The following is a 17,164-nucleotide window of genomic DNA, read 5'->3' as shown; positions in this document are numbered from 1 at the left end:
TTTCACTGCTGTATGAATTAATGTGGGTTGAGATCAATATAAAGGCTATGCAATAGTCTAGGCAAGAGTACTTAACAACAGATTATCTAATAGGAGATAAAAAAAAAGTCAAGGATGACCCTCCGTTGTTAAACTTAGTGACTAGAAAGATGATGCTAATCCTCAGATGAGGAGAGAAGCATTTTGGGGGAAAAATGAGTTTTGGATATGTGAAACTTTGGGATGCTTATAGAGCCTCTATTAAACTCATAAGTACCACTAGAAATAATAAACTTCATCTTATTTTAGAAATTAATATAGTTACAATTGGGTTGTTTGAACTTACAGGCTCCTGCCTACCACCTTATTTTGGAAGGAATTCTTATTCTCTGGATAATCAGACTTCTTTTCTCCAAAACATACAAGTTACAGGAACGATCTGACCTCACAGCCAAGGTAAGAAATTAAAAATATTTTTCCTGTTTTTACTGAATGTCTTAATGTAAAATGGGATATTTATAATGGGTAAGATGTTATATACAAGGCATTTTGAATAATATTGTCAGCTTTTAGAATTAAATGAATTTTGTTCTGTCTCTGGAATATAATTTAAATGTGCAATTGCAACATAGTACAGAATCATTATAACTCTTATGGCAATTATGAATTGAATTTGTGGGAAGTCTTCTGATTCCTGTTAAATAGCTTCTTCCAGAAAGTAAGTGTTGAAATGTTGAAGATCTGTCACTTTTAAGTTTATTACTTATTTTGTGACTTGATACTAAAATATTTTTACTGATAAGTAGTCAATAAATTACATTTTTATAGCATGAAAGCTTGCTTTTCTCTCTCTTTCTTTTTGGTAGTCATAACTTAGTGTTAAGCTATACTGAGTAAGCTACAAAGAAGTTTCAAACTGCAGTCTTTTTTAGACTGCAGGCAAAGAAAAAGAAATGTTCTCTCAATTCTAATTGACTACTAAGATCAAAACCTTGTTCCTAAAACCAGATTTAGTTTCAGACATTGGAAATGTATATCAAATATGCTTTGGGATAAGTGATGGATCTACTTATATAATTATCTAAACATTTTTTAGGAGTTTTTTGTCCACAAAAATTATGTAAACAGTTTGTAGTTACTCTAGACAAATAAAAATATTTGCCTTGGGGCAAAAATTATTAAACACTAAACTCTCTTAAAATATTTTTTTCTTATAGAAATTTATAACAAATTTCAATACTTAATTTAAGACAAAATTAATGCCTAAATGCATTGTGCCTTTATTGGTGTGTATCTTTCTGGCATTTGGGTTGGTGCAGTTTCTAATATTTGAGAACAGTAAATGTAATGATCATTATGTGCATTCAGGAAATAAATAAAAATCATACTTGAATAGTAGTTATAATTAGGGATTTGATTGTCTGTCCCTACTTTCTGAGGTATGACTATTGCCACTAATCCTGTGTCTGTAAAAAGACCTTGCAAAAAAAGTTAGATATTCTAACTGGTATATTTCTTCTTTCATAATTATCTTTTTTTAAAATTTTATTTATTTAAGGCAGTGGGATTAAGAGTGACTTGTCCAGGGGCGGCTAGGTGGCTCAGTGGATAAAGCACCGGCCCTGGAGTCAGGAGTACCTGGGTTCAAATCTGGTCTCAGACACTTAATAATTAGCTAGCTGTGTGGCCTTGGGCAAGCCATTTAACCCCGTTTGCCTTGCAAAAACCTGAAAAAAAAGTGACTTTTCCAAGGTCACACAGCTAGGCAATTATTAAGTGTCTGAGACTCAACTTGAACTCACTCCACTGTCCTGAAGATGTTAAATGATGTAAACCTTAGTTTGTTGAATTTGCAAAATCCTTGTATTTAATATTTGGTGGTGATAGCAGTCTTTGGGCTCACTGACTGTGGTAGGCTTGCCCTGTGCACTTAGAAACTTTGGAATCGTCTAAGAACTTTATTAAATGGACTCCTTGGAGCTTTTTAATATAACATTTGGAAAGCCATTAAGCATTATCAAATGAATGTTTTTTGAGACTCTTTGGTACTAGGAACTGAGGGAAGCATATGAAAGGACAATTCTTGACCCTTGAGATCTTATTAGACACATAAACAAAAATGCTAGAAACACCCTTGTTGACTTGTTTAGAATGAGAGAGGAATTATGCATCAAAATATTGAAGTTCAAAATGAGAGCAATAAGTCTCACTTTTTGGAATTTCCAGAAAGATGTCTTCACTGAAGATCCTACCATTGAAAACTTGTTTGGATTTTCTCTTTTTCTTGGTGGGATCTATAGCTTTAATGTCAGTGTAGAGGCTTCCTTTATCTTTAGTAGGGAAAAGATCCGGAAGCATGCCATCTTGGCCTCTGGAAAAATATGTAATGGGACTTTTTCAAAATAACTTCAAATTGGCAAGTTGGCAAATCAACACTGCCCTCAGTCAGAAAGGTGGGGGGGAGGAAGTTTCATTCTTGACCCAAAAGCAAGTCTAAAAGCTGGAGGCCTTCTGTGGGTTTTTTAGTTCTTCCTATGGCCCTTATGGTTACACCCAAGTTCTAACCAATTACCAAATAATTTGATGGCTACCTGATAAGCTATCTGTTACCAAATTTTCTCCATTGTTGGTCTCTCATCTTGGGGTCTTATATATTTGTCAGTTGTTTATGAGAACATATATGTTTTTACCAATTTATTCCACAGATCTGATTAGCTTATTATTGAAAAACAAACATCAAAAAATGGTATCACAAAAATGGTAGTATAATGTAAAATTTTCCTATGCTCCATTTTTTTGTGTTTTTTTTTCAGCTCCTTCCTGTTGGTTCAGTCATCTCTGATCTTCTGATCATCTTTCTCTTAGGTACCAGAGTGGAATCAATAACTGCATATTTTACATTTTCAACAGGATTTTCCATAAAAAACTCAAATTGGGGGCGGCTAGGTGTGCAGTGTATAGAGCACCAGCCCTGGAGTCAGGAGTACCTGAGTTCAAATCTGGCCTCAGACACTTAATAATGGCCTTGGGCAAGTCACTTAACCCCATTGCCTTGCCAAAAAAAACAACTCAAATTGAAACCATTACCTCTTTTTCTTAACTCATCTGTTTCTTTTGAGGGTATCATCATCCTTTTCACCCCTATTTTCAAATGTTAATCATTCTCAATTCTTCATTCTCTTTCAGCCTTTCTATCCCATAAATTGCAAACACTTGTTGATTCTAGACTCATAATATCTTTTACTTCTACCCTCTTCTCTTCATTTAAGCTCTGTTTGCCTCAGTTTCCTTATCCATAAAATAGAGATAATAAGAACACCTACCTTTCAGGATTGTTATGAGTAGCAAATGAGATAATAATGGTTCAGTGCTTAAATGTTTGCTGTTATTATTAATAGTGAATGTTTTATCCACATTTTTGTGTATTGTTTCTGGGTGGGCATACAAAGGATCCTAAGATTTAGAGATAAAAGTTAGAATTAGAAATTATATAATCCTCTCCTGAGGTCTAGGTTACCCAAGGATACATAGTTATTCAATAACAGTCAGGACACTAGCCCTAATCTAGGTCTTCTAAAGCAAAATCTTTTCTCTATGCTTAATGTATGCCACAATCTAGTCACTAGATAGGTTTTTGATATGCCTGGAAAGTTTTCTTCTTTTACATTTAAGTCCTTTTTAAATCATACCACTCGTTTACCCTATTTAAAAAAAAAATAGGTAAATCCCAGTTTCAGGGCAACATATTTTCTGTTTATTTCTCAGGATGACCTCACTTAGAAGCACATCTGAATTTTAAAAAAATTTAATCCAAAAATTAATGTCAAGAAATAATTACCAGGGGCAGCTAGGTGGCGCAGTGGATAAAGCACCAGCCCTGGAGTCAGGAGAAACTGGGTTCAAATCCGGCCTCAGACCTAGCTTGTGACCTTGGGCCACACTTAACCCCATTTACCTTGTAAAAACCTTTAAAAAAAAAAAAAGAAAGAAAGAAAGAATTACCATGGCAGCTAGGTGGCACAGTGGATAGAGCACTGGCCCTGGAGTCAGAAATACCTAAGTTCAAGTCTGGCCTCAGACCTAGCTTGTGACCTTGGGCCACACTTAACTCCATTTACCTTGCAAAAAAACTAATAATAATAATAATAATAACAATTTATCCCAGTATTACCACTATTTTGTGTATCTGGGACTTCTGGTTTCCCTGCTGACCAATAAAATCTTTGTTGGTTTTGCTCTAATTGTACACAAACTTTTTTTTGTTTGTGACCATAGACCTTAGATAGATTGTGTTAGTCACAACCAATCTAGTCTTAGTTTTTGCTCTTGTAGAAGTGGATAATATTTATTGTAAGGAAAGTGCTTTGTAAATCTTAAAACATCACATAAATATGATCCTTTAAAGAAATTTTATGTAAGCACATTTTTAATATGTGAGGATAGATTAATTAAAAACAATTATTTAATGATTAATCTGTTTTAGGGAAAGATACTTTGACATTCTGATTTGGATAGTTTAGTAAGGAACAAGAAAACTATTCTCAGATTATTATCCTAAAAGTGCTATATGAAAATTTTTTTGACTTGTTTCAAAAATGTTTCACTTTCACAGAAACTCAAGAGGTAGAAGTGGTTCGCAAGTGGAATCATAAAGACTTCATAGGATTTAGAACTAAAAATGACCTTAGATTTTGATCCAACTCTCTTTGTTTCATAGGTGAAACTGAAACCTAGAAAGATGAAATGATTTGCCTGAGGTTCACAGGTAGTAAAAATAATAGATTTAGGATTCAAACCAAGGCCTTCCGATTTTTTCCATAAATCACTTAGGCATCTCCAGTGTCCCTGATTTTTTGAGCCACATTAATACTGCAAGGCTATTGGAAACAATTAATACTGCTAAGAATATAGGGAAAATAAAGAGAAAAATGGACCTACTCAATTTTTAGTGACTTTTGAACTTGTTTTTCACTGTTATAGCAGTAAGAAGTAGTTAAATACATGCCTCCTATTATTTGTAATACAAGCCTGTTATTTTAGTTTGAGGACCATTGGTGTAGGCTGTTCTAGTTGATGTGGTTAAGGAAAGTTAGGGAGAAGAAATGGTGTATCCGGGGAAGATGGCAGAGTAGGTCAGAAATTTTTCTAAGAATTGATAATACAAATATGTATAGAATAATTTTACATATATTTATGTGTGTGTATATACATATATATGTATATACACACACACACACACATATACCTAATTGTTACTAATAGTAGCCATCTCAGGGGAGAAGAAATAAAATAATTTACATGATAATGTATATCTGAAAGGAATAGTTAAATTGTGCATGGGAGATTTGCAGTTCTAGTCTTTTTTTTAATATTAAAGAAATGTTTGTTTTATTCTATAAATTAAAAATATTTTTAAAAGACAGAAAGGCCTATTGTGTGACATGCTAAAAAAAACCTCTTAATATTTGGGCTTAGACCACAGACAGTTCTGAGGACCTGAGAATAAACAACTTAAGAACAAAAATAAAGGAATTAATGAAGGCAGATGTGACCTATTTCCTAGGAGTTAATTTACATGATGATTATGAGGATTTTGAGAATTTTGAGATTGGAAGTTAAGAGACCTTGATAACCAGGACTTTTCTGTTACTGAAAGACAATGGGATATAGTCTCTTTTATGTCATACATAAGCCTTGATTTCAGCCAGGAGAGAAATCAGAAGAACAGCTGGAGATTTAACAGATAAAAACTTATAAAAGCCTGCATATAGAAGCAAGACATCAGAAGTCAATGGAGTTGAGAAATCGACAAGAGTAGCTTGGTTGAGACCAGCTAACTAGTCAGACAAACTCTTCATGATGCGAACAACTAATCTCTTTGGAAGAAGACTCTGATATGGATGCTGACCAGAAAAAAAATTAATCTTTCACTTTTGAAGAGCTGATTAGGGAAGGACTCTCTTATTCTCTAGGTCAATCTTCAGTTTTTTAAAGAGGAGAAATCCCTCCTAGGCTGCTCTACTTTTCTCTTTACAACTCAAAAAACAAAGCCAGAAAATGAACTGAGTAACCACAGAATGTAGTCATAACAGGACTACTTTTTAAAAATTGCTTAATACATTATTTGGGTGGTTTGTGACTATCAGAGAAGCACTTTTATTGCATTGGAGAGACAGACAGATGCAGGTCCACTCAAGCGGGTGACTTCTGGCATTCAATCTGTTCTCTATAGGGATAAAAGAACCTCAGACTTTGAAGCCTAGAACTCTGAGTTGCCCTGGGCATTTAAGTTTTCCTATTTACTGTGCTTCACTCGTAGATTTCTATAATTTGTACCCATTCTTCTACAGTGAATGATGTGTACATTGGTGCAAGATTGTGACATGGTGTACAAAGTTATTTAGTGCTCTATTATGAGTATTTTCACTTTGTATTCTGGTAGTAAGCTTTTCATATTTATGAGTTAATGCTATCATCTTGACTGGATTGTTTGAATGAGAATCACTTTGATTAGTGCTCAGTGTTTTAAGTAGTAGATGTCTATGTCCTCCATGCTAGGATTACCCCTAGGATTTTGAGAATGAGTTGTGGCAGCTTAACCTTTCTCTTTGAGGAACCCTAAATTGCTAATATGGCAGGTGGGGTGAACCTCAGTGTAGATACAGAAAGAATCTGTAAAGAGAAGGTTGGTCTGGGAAAATCTGGAGATAACAGCAATTTTACTACAGAGTAATAATGGCAGGAAAGCCTTAGACTTTTGTTTATCTTGCAGTAAAATCAAATCTTATTTTTTAAAATGGCTTCATTATTTTTTCATGATTTCTTTTTTCAGAACAAGAATGTGTGGCATGAAAAGGTTATACTGAACTGACTATAATAAAGGAAGAATTATCCAATATTGGCTATGATTTAAATTTAAATTATACTTTATATATATATATTATTTATAAATTATACTTGAAAGTGTTAAATGTCAAATACATGCAAAATCCTATTGTGATTAGCATTTAAAATATTATGATTTATTGGATACTTTCTGTTATTATAAAGTGACCTTTTCTATAAATTTTTTATATTCTGACTTTTACAATCCTATAGGAAAAAGAAGAATTAATTGAAGAGTGGCAGCCAGAACCACTTGTTCCTCCTGTTTCAAAAGATCATCCTGCTCTTAACTATAACATTGTTTCAGGGTAAATATAATTTGGTTACTATAGGGGATTTTAAAAAGCTTCAGTTTATTAGTTGTTGTATTTGTTGGAATTTATAATGTTACTTTTTTTATCTAGAAATTCAACTAAAATCTTTTCTTAGCTTCTGAAAAGAATCTTTCTTTTGTTTTCTTTGTATTGTTCAACAAGTGTTTCTATCACAGACTCCTTTGATATAGTATTCTTTTTTTTTTTTTTTTTTTTTTTTTAGCAAGGCAAACAGGGTTAAGTGGCTTGCCCAAGGCCACAGGGCTAGGTAATTATTAAGTGTCTGAGACCGGATTTGAACCCAGGTACTCCTGACTCCAGGGCCCGTGCTTTATCCACTACTCCACCTAGCCACCTTGATATATTATTCTTAAAAACATTTTGGATTATAATTCTTGTAGCACAGAAGTTGACAAGATCACAAATTTTCTCAGATGTTTTTGTTTTCATAGGACAGAGGAAGATTAAAAAAAAATTGAAAGAGGAGTGAGAATTAGGAAAGTGAAGGTAGATCCTGAGATAAAGGAGGCTTGAGAAATGTGAAAGTTATAAACTGATATTAGTTTATGGAAAAAGTATTTGTGGAAAAGAATTTTTACTCTCTAAATAATCCTGAATCTTTTTTTCAGTATAATTAAAAGTGTTAAATTATTCAACTATCACTTTTTACTACTTAGCCCCCTCCAGTAGCATTCAGTTGTCATATCTTTTTCTAGATAAAGAATATCTACATACTCCTTGAATAGTATTCTTTTAGTAAGAGATTTTATAAGGCTCTTGAGGAAAAAAAAGACTTCACCTGTTGTAACTTTATTCATAAATGTGCCATCATTTTTGTAATAATTATCTCTAATTTTCTATGTTTGTTTCCTGTTTTAAGAAATAGAATCTTGGGCGGCTAGGTGGCGCAGTGGATAAAGCACTGCCCTTGGAGTCAGGGAGTACCTGGGTTCAAATCCGGTCTCAGACACTTAATAATTACCTAGCCGTGTAGCCTTGGGCCAGCCACTTAACCCCGTTTGCCTTGCAAAAACCTAAACAAAAACAAAAACAAACAAAAAAAAGAAATAGAATCTTATCCTGCCTGGGTGGTATAAAAATCCACTTAAAAAAATATAGAGACTCCTCTGAGCAAAAAATAAAGCTTATTTTGGATTTTCTCAAGAAAAGGGCACACTCCAAGTCTCACAAAGGTAGTGAAGACCAAGGAGCTGCCCCAAGGTGACAGTCAAGCAAGATTATATGGCCTAGCTTAATTCTCCCCCACCCCCACCCCTTCCAACCTGATTGGTTAAGGTTTTCAGAATTACAATCTTTATGCAAAAAATCTACCCAGTAACAAAGAGAAGAATAAAATGTTTTCATAGAATATTACCTCACCATCCAGATGAGAAGAAGATTTCTAATGACCTTTTGTTGTCTATCTAAATGAATTAATGTCTGAGTATGCAAGGTCTTCTTAGTACTTATCATCAAACAAGAGAAGGCAGTCTGGTTCTCACCAAATAGGTAGCTAACTAAGAATGCAAGGTCTCTTCTCTGGAAGCATTCTACTGTTTCCCTCCCTAACAAAATCAGGAGGGTGTCTGACTGGGAATGCAAGGCCTCTGTCCTTCTTTCTTCTAAGAATCGTCTAAGAGTAATAGTCTGTCTTTGTTTTAATGATTTTTTAGCCCTGAGAGGACATCACTAGGAATATCAACTCTTAAGAGGGAATATTCCACTCATGCCCCTTCTCTGAATTTCCCTTAACTTGTAATTTGAAAAGCTGCTTAAATCCTAAAAAACATGGAGCTTCTTTCCATTTATTCTTGCCTCTATCCCTAATTTTTTGTCTGTTTGCTTCCTATTAAAAATCTATACAAAACCTTTTCAAAGTACAAAAGTATTTTGTGTCATTCCTTCCTCAGATTTACAGTGAATACAAGCAATTTACCCATTTTATTATACCCTCTTTTTCTTTTTTTTCAGAATAGTAAATCATAGGAACAATTCCTATATTATACTTTGAAAGTAGTAAATCCTTAATTGATTGGCTAGAAAGATGTATATATTTGAAATTTGTAATGACCTGTCAAATATGTTGTGATTGTAAAGGTAAAGGAAAATTCTTGAAATACTTATGGTATTGTTTTGATGAACAAATGAGATAATTATGCAAAATACTTAATGAAATTTAAAGCTGTAAGTAAATGTCATATTCTTATGTGGGAGAAATTGAATATCAATATGTAGATAGAGTCCAGTGAAAAAGTTGCTCTTTCTCTAAATTGGGTGATGATGTGTTTGTTCTCCCAAAAATATGATTTTATATTTAAAAATTTTTTTTTTTTTAGCCCTCCAGGCCACAGAATTGTGGTGAATGGAAAGGAATGTATAAACTTTGCATCTTTTAATTTTCTTGGACTCTTGGATAATTCTAGAGTAAAGGTAAATGATGGGGGCGGCTTGGTGGCGCAGTGGATAGAGCACTGGCCCTGGAGTCATTAGTACCTGAGTTCAAATCTGGCCTCAGACACTTAATAATTACCTAGCTGTGTGGCCTTGGGCAAGTCACTTAACTCCATTGCCTTGCAAAAAGAAACTAAAAAAAAAGGTAAATGATGATGATAAACATTGTTGAATTCTGAAATGAGCCACAATTAATATCTCTTTAGTCTTATATTCTTTATTTATAAAATGAAGAGGTTGAACCCAAAAGACATCTCTTTCAACTATAAATTTATGTATCTCTCATCTACTGATAATATGGTTAGTCAGTTTTTTCCCCAGTTGTTATTTAGTTTATATTTTCTGAGTGCATTTTAGGAAGTTTGGTCTTAATTAATTGGCAATTCTAGAATTCATTGGGGAGCTACTGTGTTCCTTTTTGCAGTGGAGAGTTTTAATTTTTTTTTTTATTTAAGAGATAATAGTTTTAAGCTAATTTAACTTTTCTATATGTTTAAGCTTCTGTCTACATTTTCTGTTTTTTTCATATTTCAAATTACATATGAATATTTATGATTATCATAAGTGCTAATTCTAATTAAATAGTAGGAAATGTTCATTTTTCATTCACTAAATTTTCTTTTTTAAAATTTTTTTAATTATAAAGGAGGCAGCCTTAGCATCTCTAAAAAAATATGGTGTTGGGACTTGTGGACCTAGAGGGTTTTATGGCACATTTGGTAAGTATATTGTCCACATTCTTTTTAATTCACTGGTTTTCAAGTTAACATTGATTGAGTTAAAATTTTTATACTAAATTTTCCAAGTATTTTAGGAATACACTGAATCAATACTCACTGAATATTTTGAGATCTTATCTTAGTAAAAAATTTTTTTACTTGTCTTAGTATTTTTTGCTATTTGATTCTAGAATGAAGTTATGAGATAATAAAAATTAGGGGTTTTTTTTGGTCCAAAGTTGACTATGACTCAAATTGAATGAAGTCATACCATGATATGGTAATTGGTCAGATTTTTTAGGGAATTACCATGAGAAAAAGTGTGTTCTTTTCCTCTTTTAGGAGTGGTATTTAGGAAACATCAATTTCTTCTTATTTTTTGTAAACTATTAATTTTTTTAATCTTTTAAGAGTAATATATATATAAAGAACTAATATGTTAATTAGCTATTGATATTCTTTAGGGAACTGGGTACATTAAAAAATCCTATTTCTCCTCATTAGTGTATCAGTACTAAAATTAGGTAGTAATCTTCAGTTTGAAGATTAGAATAATTAACCAGAATCTATAAAATCTTTGATGTTAGAAAATTAATATTAGCTTGATGTTTAAACTTTGTGACTGAATTTATATATTTTAGATTTGATTTATACATATTAAAGATCTATAAGTATTAATAATGTTGAATTTGCTAAAATGAATATATTGCTAGAAATATTTCTAGACTATTAAAATCTAGATGCTCAACTTTTTTATTACTTTAAATGTATTAGTTTTATTACTTTAAATGTATCTTGCAGGTCCTCCCCATATTTCCTATTCCCTTTATTTCTGCTTTGAAATTCTGAATCTTTTTTATATTTTGAGATGTAGTTGTGAACTATAGATAGATTTTATTTATTAAATGCCTATTCTATGCTTTGAGCATATATAGATAAATGTCTGAAGTACCAGCTTTCAAAAGTACTAGCCTTATTTAGTTAGCAATTTGAAGAGGAATAAAGAAAATTGCAGTGTAATTATGCCAGTTCAGAGATCAGAGAATTTTGAGATAAGGAGTAAGCCTATCTCAGATTTTCTTTTACTGCTAGTGCAGAAAGAACACATGGAAGTTCTTTTATTAGGGGACATTTACTAAACATGTACAAGAAGCAGAAAAAGTTGGTAGAGCCTTATTACAAACTGTACTTCTGCCCATGGACATAAATTAGATGGTGACTTTCCCAAGGATTTATAGGAGAGTAATTTCCCATACTTTAGCAGGCCTTCTGTCTTTCTTTAAAATGTGGGCTGACTTTATGACAAATTTAGAAGATTTTGGAATCAGAGAAGGCAAGACCAAACTCCTAAGTTGATCCCAGCCTTTTTTTTTTTGCTTGAGCAAAGTTTCCTTAAAGATCAGAATTATCTTATTCATTTTAAATATATATTTATTTTGTTAGATATTTCCCAACTGCATTAAATTTTTTTAGCTTTCATTTTTAAAAATTTTATATAGAAATCTATCTTACCCTAAGGAAAATAGGAGAGGAAAGGGATGAGAGAAAGTAGATGGGGAGGGGAGGGTAGAGTGTAGGTGATAGAAAAAAGGGAAGATTGTGGAGGGTAATCAGATACGATACACTTTTGAGGAGGGACAGGGTGAAAGGAGAGAGAGAACAGAATAAATGGGGATGGGGAGAATTATATTGGAGGGAAATACAGCTAGCAAATAGCAACTGTGGTGGGAAAATACTGAAGCAATTTCTCTGATGGACTGATAATAATACAATCCATCCCAAAGACAGAGCTGATGGTATCTGAATACAGACTGAAGCACCTGTTTTTTTCTCTCATTTTTCTTTTCTCTTATTTTACTTCAGGTTTCTCTATCTTTGTGGGGGGGAGGGGGGATTATGTTTACTTACTTTACTACTATTGTAGTAATGTGAAAAAATAAAGAAATAAATTTTAAAATTTTGAGTTCCAAATTTTCTTCTCCCTCTCACTCACACCCCTCGCAGTCAAAAAAATATGGTATCAGTTATGCTTGTAAAGTTATGAAAAGCGTATTTCCATTTTAATCATGTTTCAAAAGAACACACACACACACACACACACACACACACACACACACACGAAAATTAAAATCAAAAAAGTATCGTTAATCTGCATTCCAAGTGCATCATTTCTCTTTCTGATTGTGGAAAGCAGTTTTCACAATGTGCCCTTTGGAATTGTCCTGTATCATTGTGTTGATCATTTTACAGTATTGCTGTTTCTGTGTGATGATGTTTGTCCTTCATTCTTGAAAAGGACCTTGACATCGAGGAGCCCTGAATGAATTGGATTTGAGTGAGGGGATGCTGTGCTAAGTCATCAGCCTCAATCTCTCCTCCAGAGCCATCTGGGTCCAGTGGCCAGATATGAATCAGGACAACTGGAGATGGCCCTGGATGCGAGGCAATCTGAATTAAGTGACTTGCCCAAGGTCACACAGCTATTACATGGCAAGTATACATTGTTTTCCTCACTTCATTTTGTATCAGTTCACATATGACTTTATGTCTTTCCGAGGGCATCCTCTTAATCATTTCTTAAAATACAACAGGATTCATATATTACAACTTATTCCCCAATTGATGAACATTTCCTCAGTTTTCAATTCTTTGTCCTAATTAAAAGGGCTGCTATAAATATTTTTTTAAGGAAGATTTTATTTATTTTGAATTTTAGAATTTTTCTCCTAATCTTGCTTACCTCCCCCCACAGAAAGCAGTCTATTACTCTTTACATTGTTTCCATGGTATGCATTGATCTAAGTTGAATGTGATGGGTGAGAAATCATATCCTTAAGGTAGAAACATAAAATATAAGAGATAGCAAAAATACATAATAAGATAACTTGTATTTTTTTTAAATTAAAGATCTTTGGTCTTTGTTCAAACTTCACAATTCTTTCTCTGGATACAGATGGTATTCTGCATCACAGATGGCCCCAAAATTTTTCCTGATTGTTGCACTGTTGTAATGAGCAAGTCCATTAAGGTTGTTCATCACACCCATGTTGCTGTTAGGGTGTACAATGTCCTTCTGGGTCTGCTTATCTCTCTCAGCATCAGTTCATACATTCCAGCCTTCACTGAATTCCCATCCCTCCTGGTTTCTGATAGAACAATAGTGTTCCATGACATACATATACAACAGTTTGTTAAGCCATTCCTCAATTAAAGGACATTCACTTAATTTCCAATTCTTTGCCACTGCAAACAGGGCTACAAGTGATGTTTTTACCCTTTTTCATGATCTCTTCAGGGTATAGTCTCAGTAGTGGTATTGCTGGATAAAAGAGTATACACTTTTTGTTGCCTTTGGGACATAATTCCAAATTGCTCTTCAGAAAGGTTGGATGAATTCACAGCTCCACCAACAATGTATTAGTGTCCCAGATTTTCCACATCCCTTCCAACATTGATCATTGTCCTTTCTGGTCATATTGGCCAGTTTGAAAGGTGTGAAGTGATACCTCAGAGTTGCTTTAATTTGCATTTCTTTAATAATTAGTATTTAGAGCACTTTTTCATATGACTGTGGATTGCTTTGATTTCCTGATCTGTTTGCCTTTGCATATCCTTTGACCATTTGTCAATTGGGGAATGGCTTGTTTTTTTTAAAAGTTTGGACTTAGTTCTCTGTATATTTTAGAAATGAGTCCTTTGTCAGAAATACTAGTTGTGAAAATTATTTCCCAATTTACTGCATTTCTTTTGATCTTGGTTACAGTGGTTTTATCTGTGCAAAAGCTTTTTACTTTAATGTAATCAAAATTATCTAGTTTATTTTTACTGGTGTTCTCCATCTCTTCTTTGGTTATAAACTGCTTCACTTTCCATAGATCTGACAGGTAAACTATTTCTTGATCTCCTAGTTTGCTTATAATATTGTTTTTTAATGTCTAAATACTGTATCCATTTGATTTTATTTTGTCATAGAGTGTGAGTTATTGGTCTAATTCAAGTTTCTACCATACTAACTTCCAATTTTCTCAACAGTTTTTACCAAAGAGTTTTTATCCCAATAGCTGGACTTTTTGTGTTTACTGAACAGCAGATGGTTATAATCATTTCCTGCTATTGCACCTAGTCTATTCCACTGATCCACCACTCAGTTTCTTAGTTAATACCAGACAGTTTTGATGACTGATGCTTTAATATCATTTTAGATCTGGCAGGGTTAAGCCACCTTCTTTTGTACTTTTTTTTTTTCATTAAATCCCTGGAGATTCTCAATTTTTATTTCTCCATATGAATTTACTTATAATTTTTTCTAACTCATTAAAGTAATTTATTAGACTTTTTATTGGTAGGGCACTAAACAACTACTTTAATTTTGGTAGAATTGTCATTTTTATTATATTAGCTCTGCATATCCATGAGCAGTCGATATTTGCCCAGTTATTTAAATCTGATTTAATTTGTATGAGAAATGTTTTGTGATTATTTTGTGATTGTTTTCAAAAAGTTTCTGAGTCTGCCTTCACAGGTAGACTCCTATATTGTTTGAAGTTACTTCGAATGGGATTTCTCTTTCTGGCTCTTTCTGCTGCATCTTGCTAGTCATATATAGAAATGTTGAGGATTTATGAGGGTTTATTTTATATCCTGCAACCTTGCCAAAGTTGCTAATTATTTCTAGTAGTTTATAGATGATTTTTCTCATCATGTCATCTGCAAAGAGTGAGAGTTTTGTCTTTTCTTTCCCAATTCTAATTCCTTCAATTTCTTTTTTCTTCTCTTATTGCTGAAATTAACATTTCTAATAACAATACTGAATAGTAGTGGTGATAATGGGCATCCTTGTTTCTTATTGGGAATGCCTCTAACCTATCTCCATTACATATAATGCTTGTTGATGGTTTCAGATAGATACTGCTTATTATTCTAAGGAACATTCCATTTATTCCTATGCTCTCTGGTATTTTTAGTAGGAATGGGTGCTGTATTTTGTCAAAAATTTTGTGTATGGGGAATTAGGATTAAGGGAAAAGAAAGAAAACGTAAGAGAAGTTTTTAAAAAGTGAGTATAGTATCCATTCAAATTCTGTGATTTTTTTTGTTTACATTTTTTTTTAAATAAGGAATTTCTCTCAGTCTTCTTTCCTGTTGCCTTCTTTGGTAATGCCTAATTCCTCATGACTAATTCTCACTCTATCCTTAGTTCAGTTTTCTGTTACCCTCATATTGCCTAGTAAAATGATTACCCAATTCTACCACAAGGAAACCCAGCTTGGCATCTTATAGTAAATTTAGTTTCTAGCTTCCCTATATCTATCCAAGATATCAGCCTGGTTTACTTCCACTTGAACTCAGACTGTTTCTGGGAAAAGGTATTTCATGCATTAGATTTTTGATTTTAAAGTATTTATTGGAATCTGATCAGGTGCTAAGCTAAAAAAATAGTTTTTTCCTTATGTAGGACCTTTTTAAAAATAGTTTTATAATATTAGTGATGAAATTTTTACTTTGTCATGAAAACATTGCCTGAATTTTCTCCCTGATAAATCAAAATGTGACAGAAATACCAGGGAATATCTTTAGTCTTCTATGAGAACATCTGTATTTTTTTTAAATATTGAAATTTATAATATGATTAGATGTTTTTTCATGAAAAGTATTGTGGTTTTTTTTGGAATTCAGACTCAGAGACTTTAGGTGAACTTTTTAAAATTAGCCATTAACGTTTTTAAAGGGTTATTAGAAGTTATTATAATTAAATTAAGAATTAGAAAGGACCTTAGAAGCCAGTGACTCCAATACCCTTATTGGGTTTGATGAAGCTGAGTCCAAGGTGCTTTTCCAGGGTCTCAAATCTTATGAATGGCTTGAAGCAAGATTCAAAAATCTGGTTTTTTTTCTGATTCTTAAGTCAAATAATATATCCATTATCCCATTCCTCTGTAAATTTTTCTGATGTCTATAAAAACTGGTTGGGGATCTTTTCAAATATGACTTCTTTTTTCCTTTTGTAAAGATTATAATTTGATTTTCATCTTGAGAATAAGATAGAGAATACTTTCCAAGAATTGTTGTACGATTAGAATGCAAAAAATGGTTTTATTTTGGGAAACTAACTGAACTCAAGACCAAAGAGTACTCTGTCAGCATATGTTCTGTCAAGTTTCCTTACGTGTTTCTATGCATCATGAGTGACTTTGCAGATGAATGGTTTACTTGATTTCTCATATTTCTTTCCTGCTCTCTCCTTTCTGAATTAACATCTATGTTACCTTTTCCCATTTGTACTTCTTTTAGTAAATAATGACCTTGTGTCCTTTGGGTTTCCAATAGGGATTTTTGTTTACATTAAAAATTTTTTTTCTTTTTCCACATACTATCAGGGAAATATCAGTCTTAATTTTTAACCATTACTGTTTATTTTTAGTACTAGGTTAAATATAAGATTCTCTTAGTTCAGTAAGAATATTGAACTTGTCTAAGGAGTCTAAGGTCTTGATTTTTAGTCCTGGTACTTATACGTTTTACTTAACCTTGAACAAATCACTGAACTTCTCTGGGCCTCCATTTTCTTTGACTATTAAAAATAGGAGATTGGGATAAATGATTTATAGGGTCCTTTATAATTTTTATCTTAGGATTTAGAGTGGTTGATATTTCCAACTTTAAAATTATGATTCCTGCTGTTTATGGCATATATTCCAACTTTCACTAAAATTTTACAACAGTTGGAAATTTCTAAGCCTATGCTTCTGAATCTAAAAGGAAATTAAATGGTAATGGTTGCCTTCTAATAAGCTTTTTTTATTGTGACCTCCAGCT

The 17,164-nt window shown here is 32.8% G+C and overlaps 1 protein-coding gene across 5 annotated transcripts in view; it reads left to right on the top strand.

The window, feature by feature from the left end:
• The window catches only part of LOC141500978 (serine palmitoyltransferase 1), a 524,715-nt gene that overhangs the window by 3,067 nt on the left and 504,484 nt on the right, over positions 1–17,164 (top strand). For 4 of the 5 annotated variants that reach the window (XR_012472099.1, XR_012472100.1, XM_074204602.1 and 1 more), the window contains exons 2-5: positions 328–435; positions 7,078–7,172; positions 9,515–9,608; positions 10,276–10,348. Coding sequence is in view for 2 of the 5 variants with exons in the window: in XM_074204602.1 (XP_074060703.1) it covers positions 328–435; positions 7,078–7,172; positions 9,515–9,608; positions 10,276–10,348 (370 nt within the window). In the remaining 3 variants the exon portion in view is untranslated. Of the gene's footprint in view, positions 1–327; positions 436–7,077; positions 7,173–9,514; positions 9,609–10,275; positions 10,349–12,644; positions 12,839–17,164 lie in introns of all 5 variants that reach the window. The other variant, XR_012472101.1, reaches the window with a different exon arrangement.

This window comes from Macrotis lagotis, chromosome X, assembly GCF_037893015.1.
Source record: "Macrotis lagotis isolate mMagLag1 chromosome X, bilby.v1.9.chrom.fasta, whole genome shotgun sequence".
Taxonomy (NCBI): Eukaryota; Metazoa; Chordata; class Mammalia; order Peramelemorphia; family Peramelidae; genus Macrotis; species Macrotis lagotis.
Note: the sequence above shows the minus strand (reverse complement) of the source record. Positions and strands in the feature narration are given on the sequence as shown.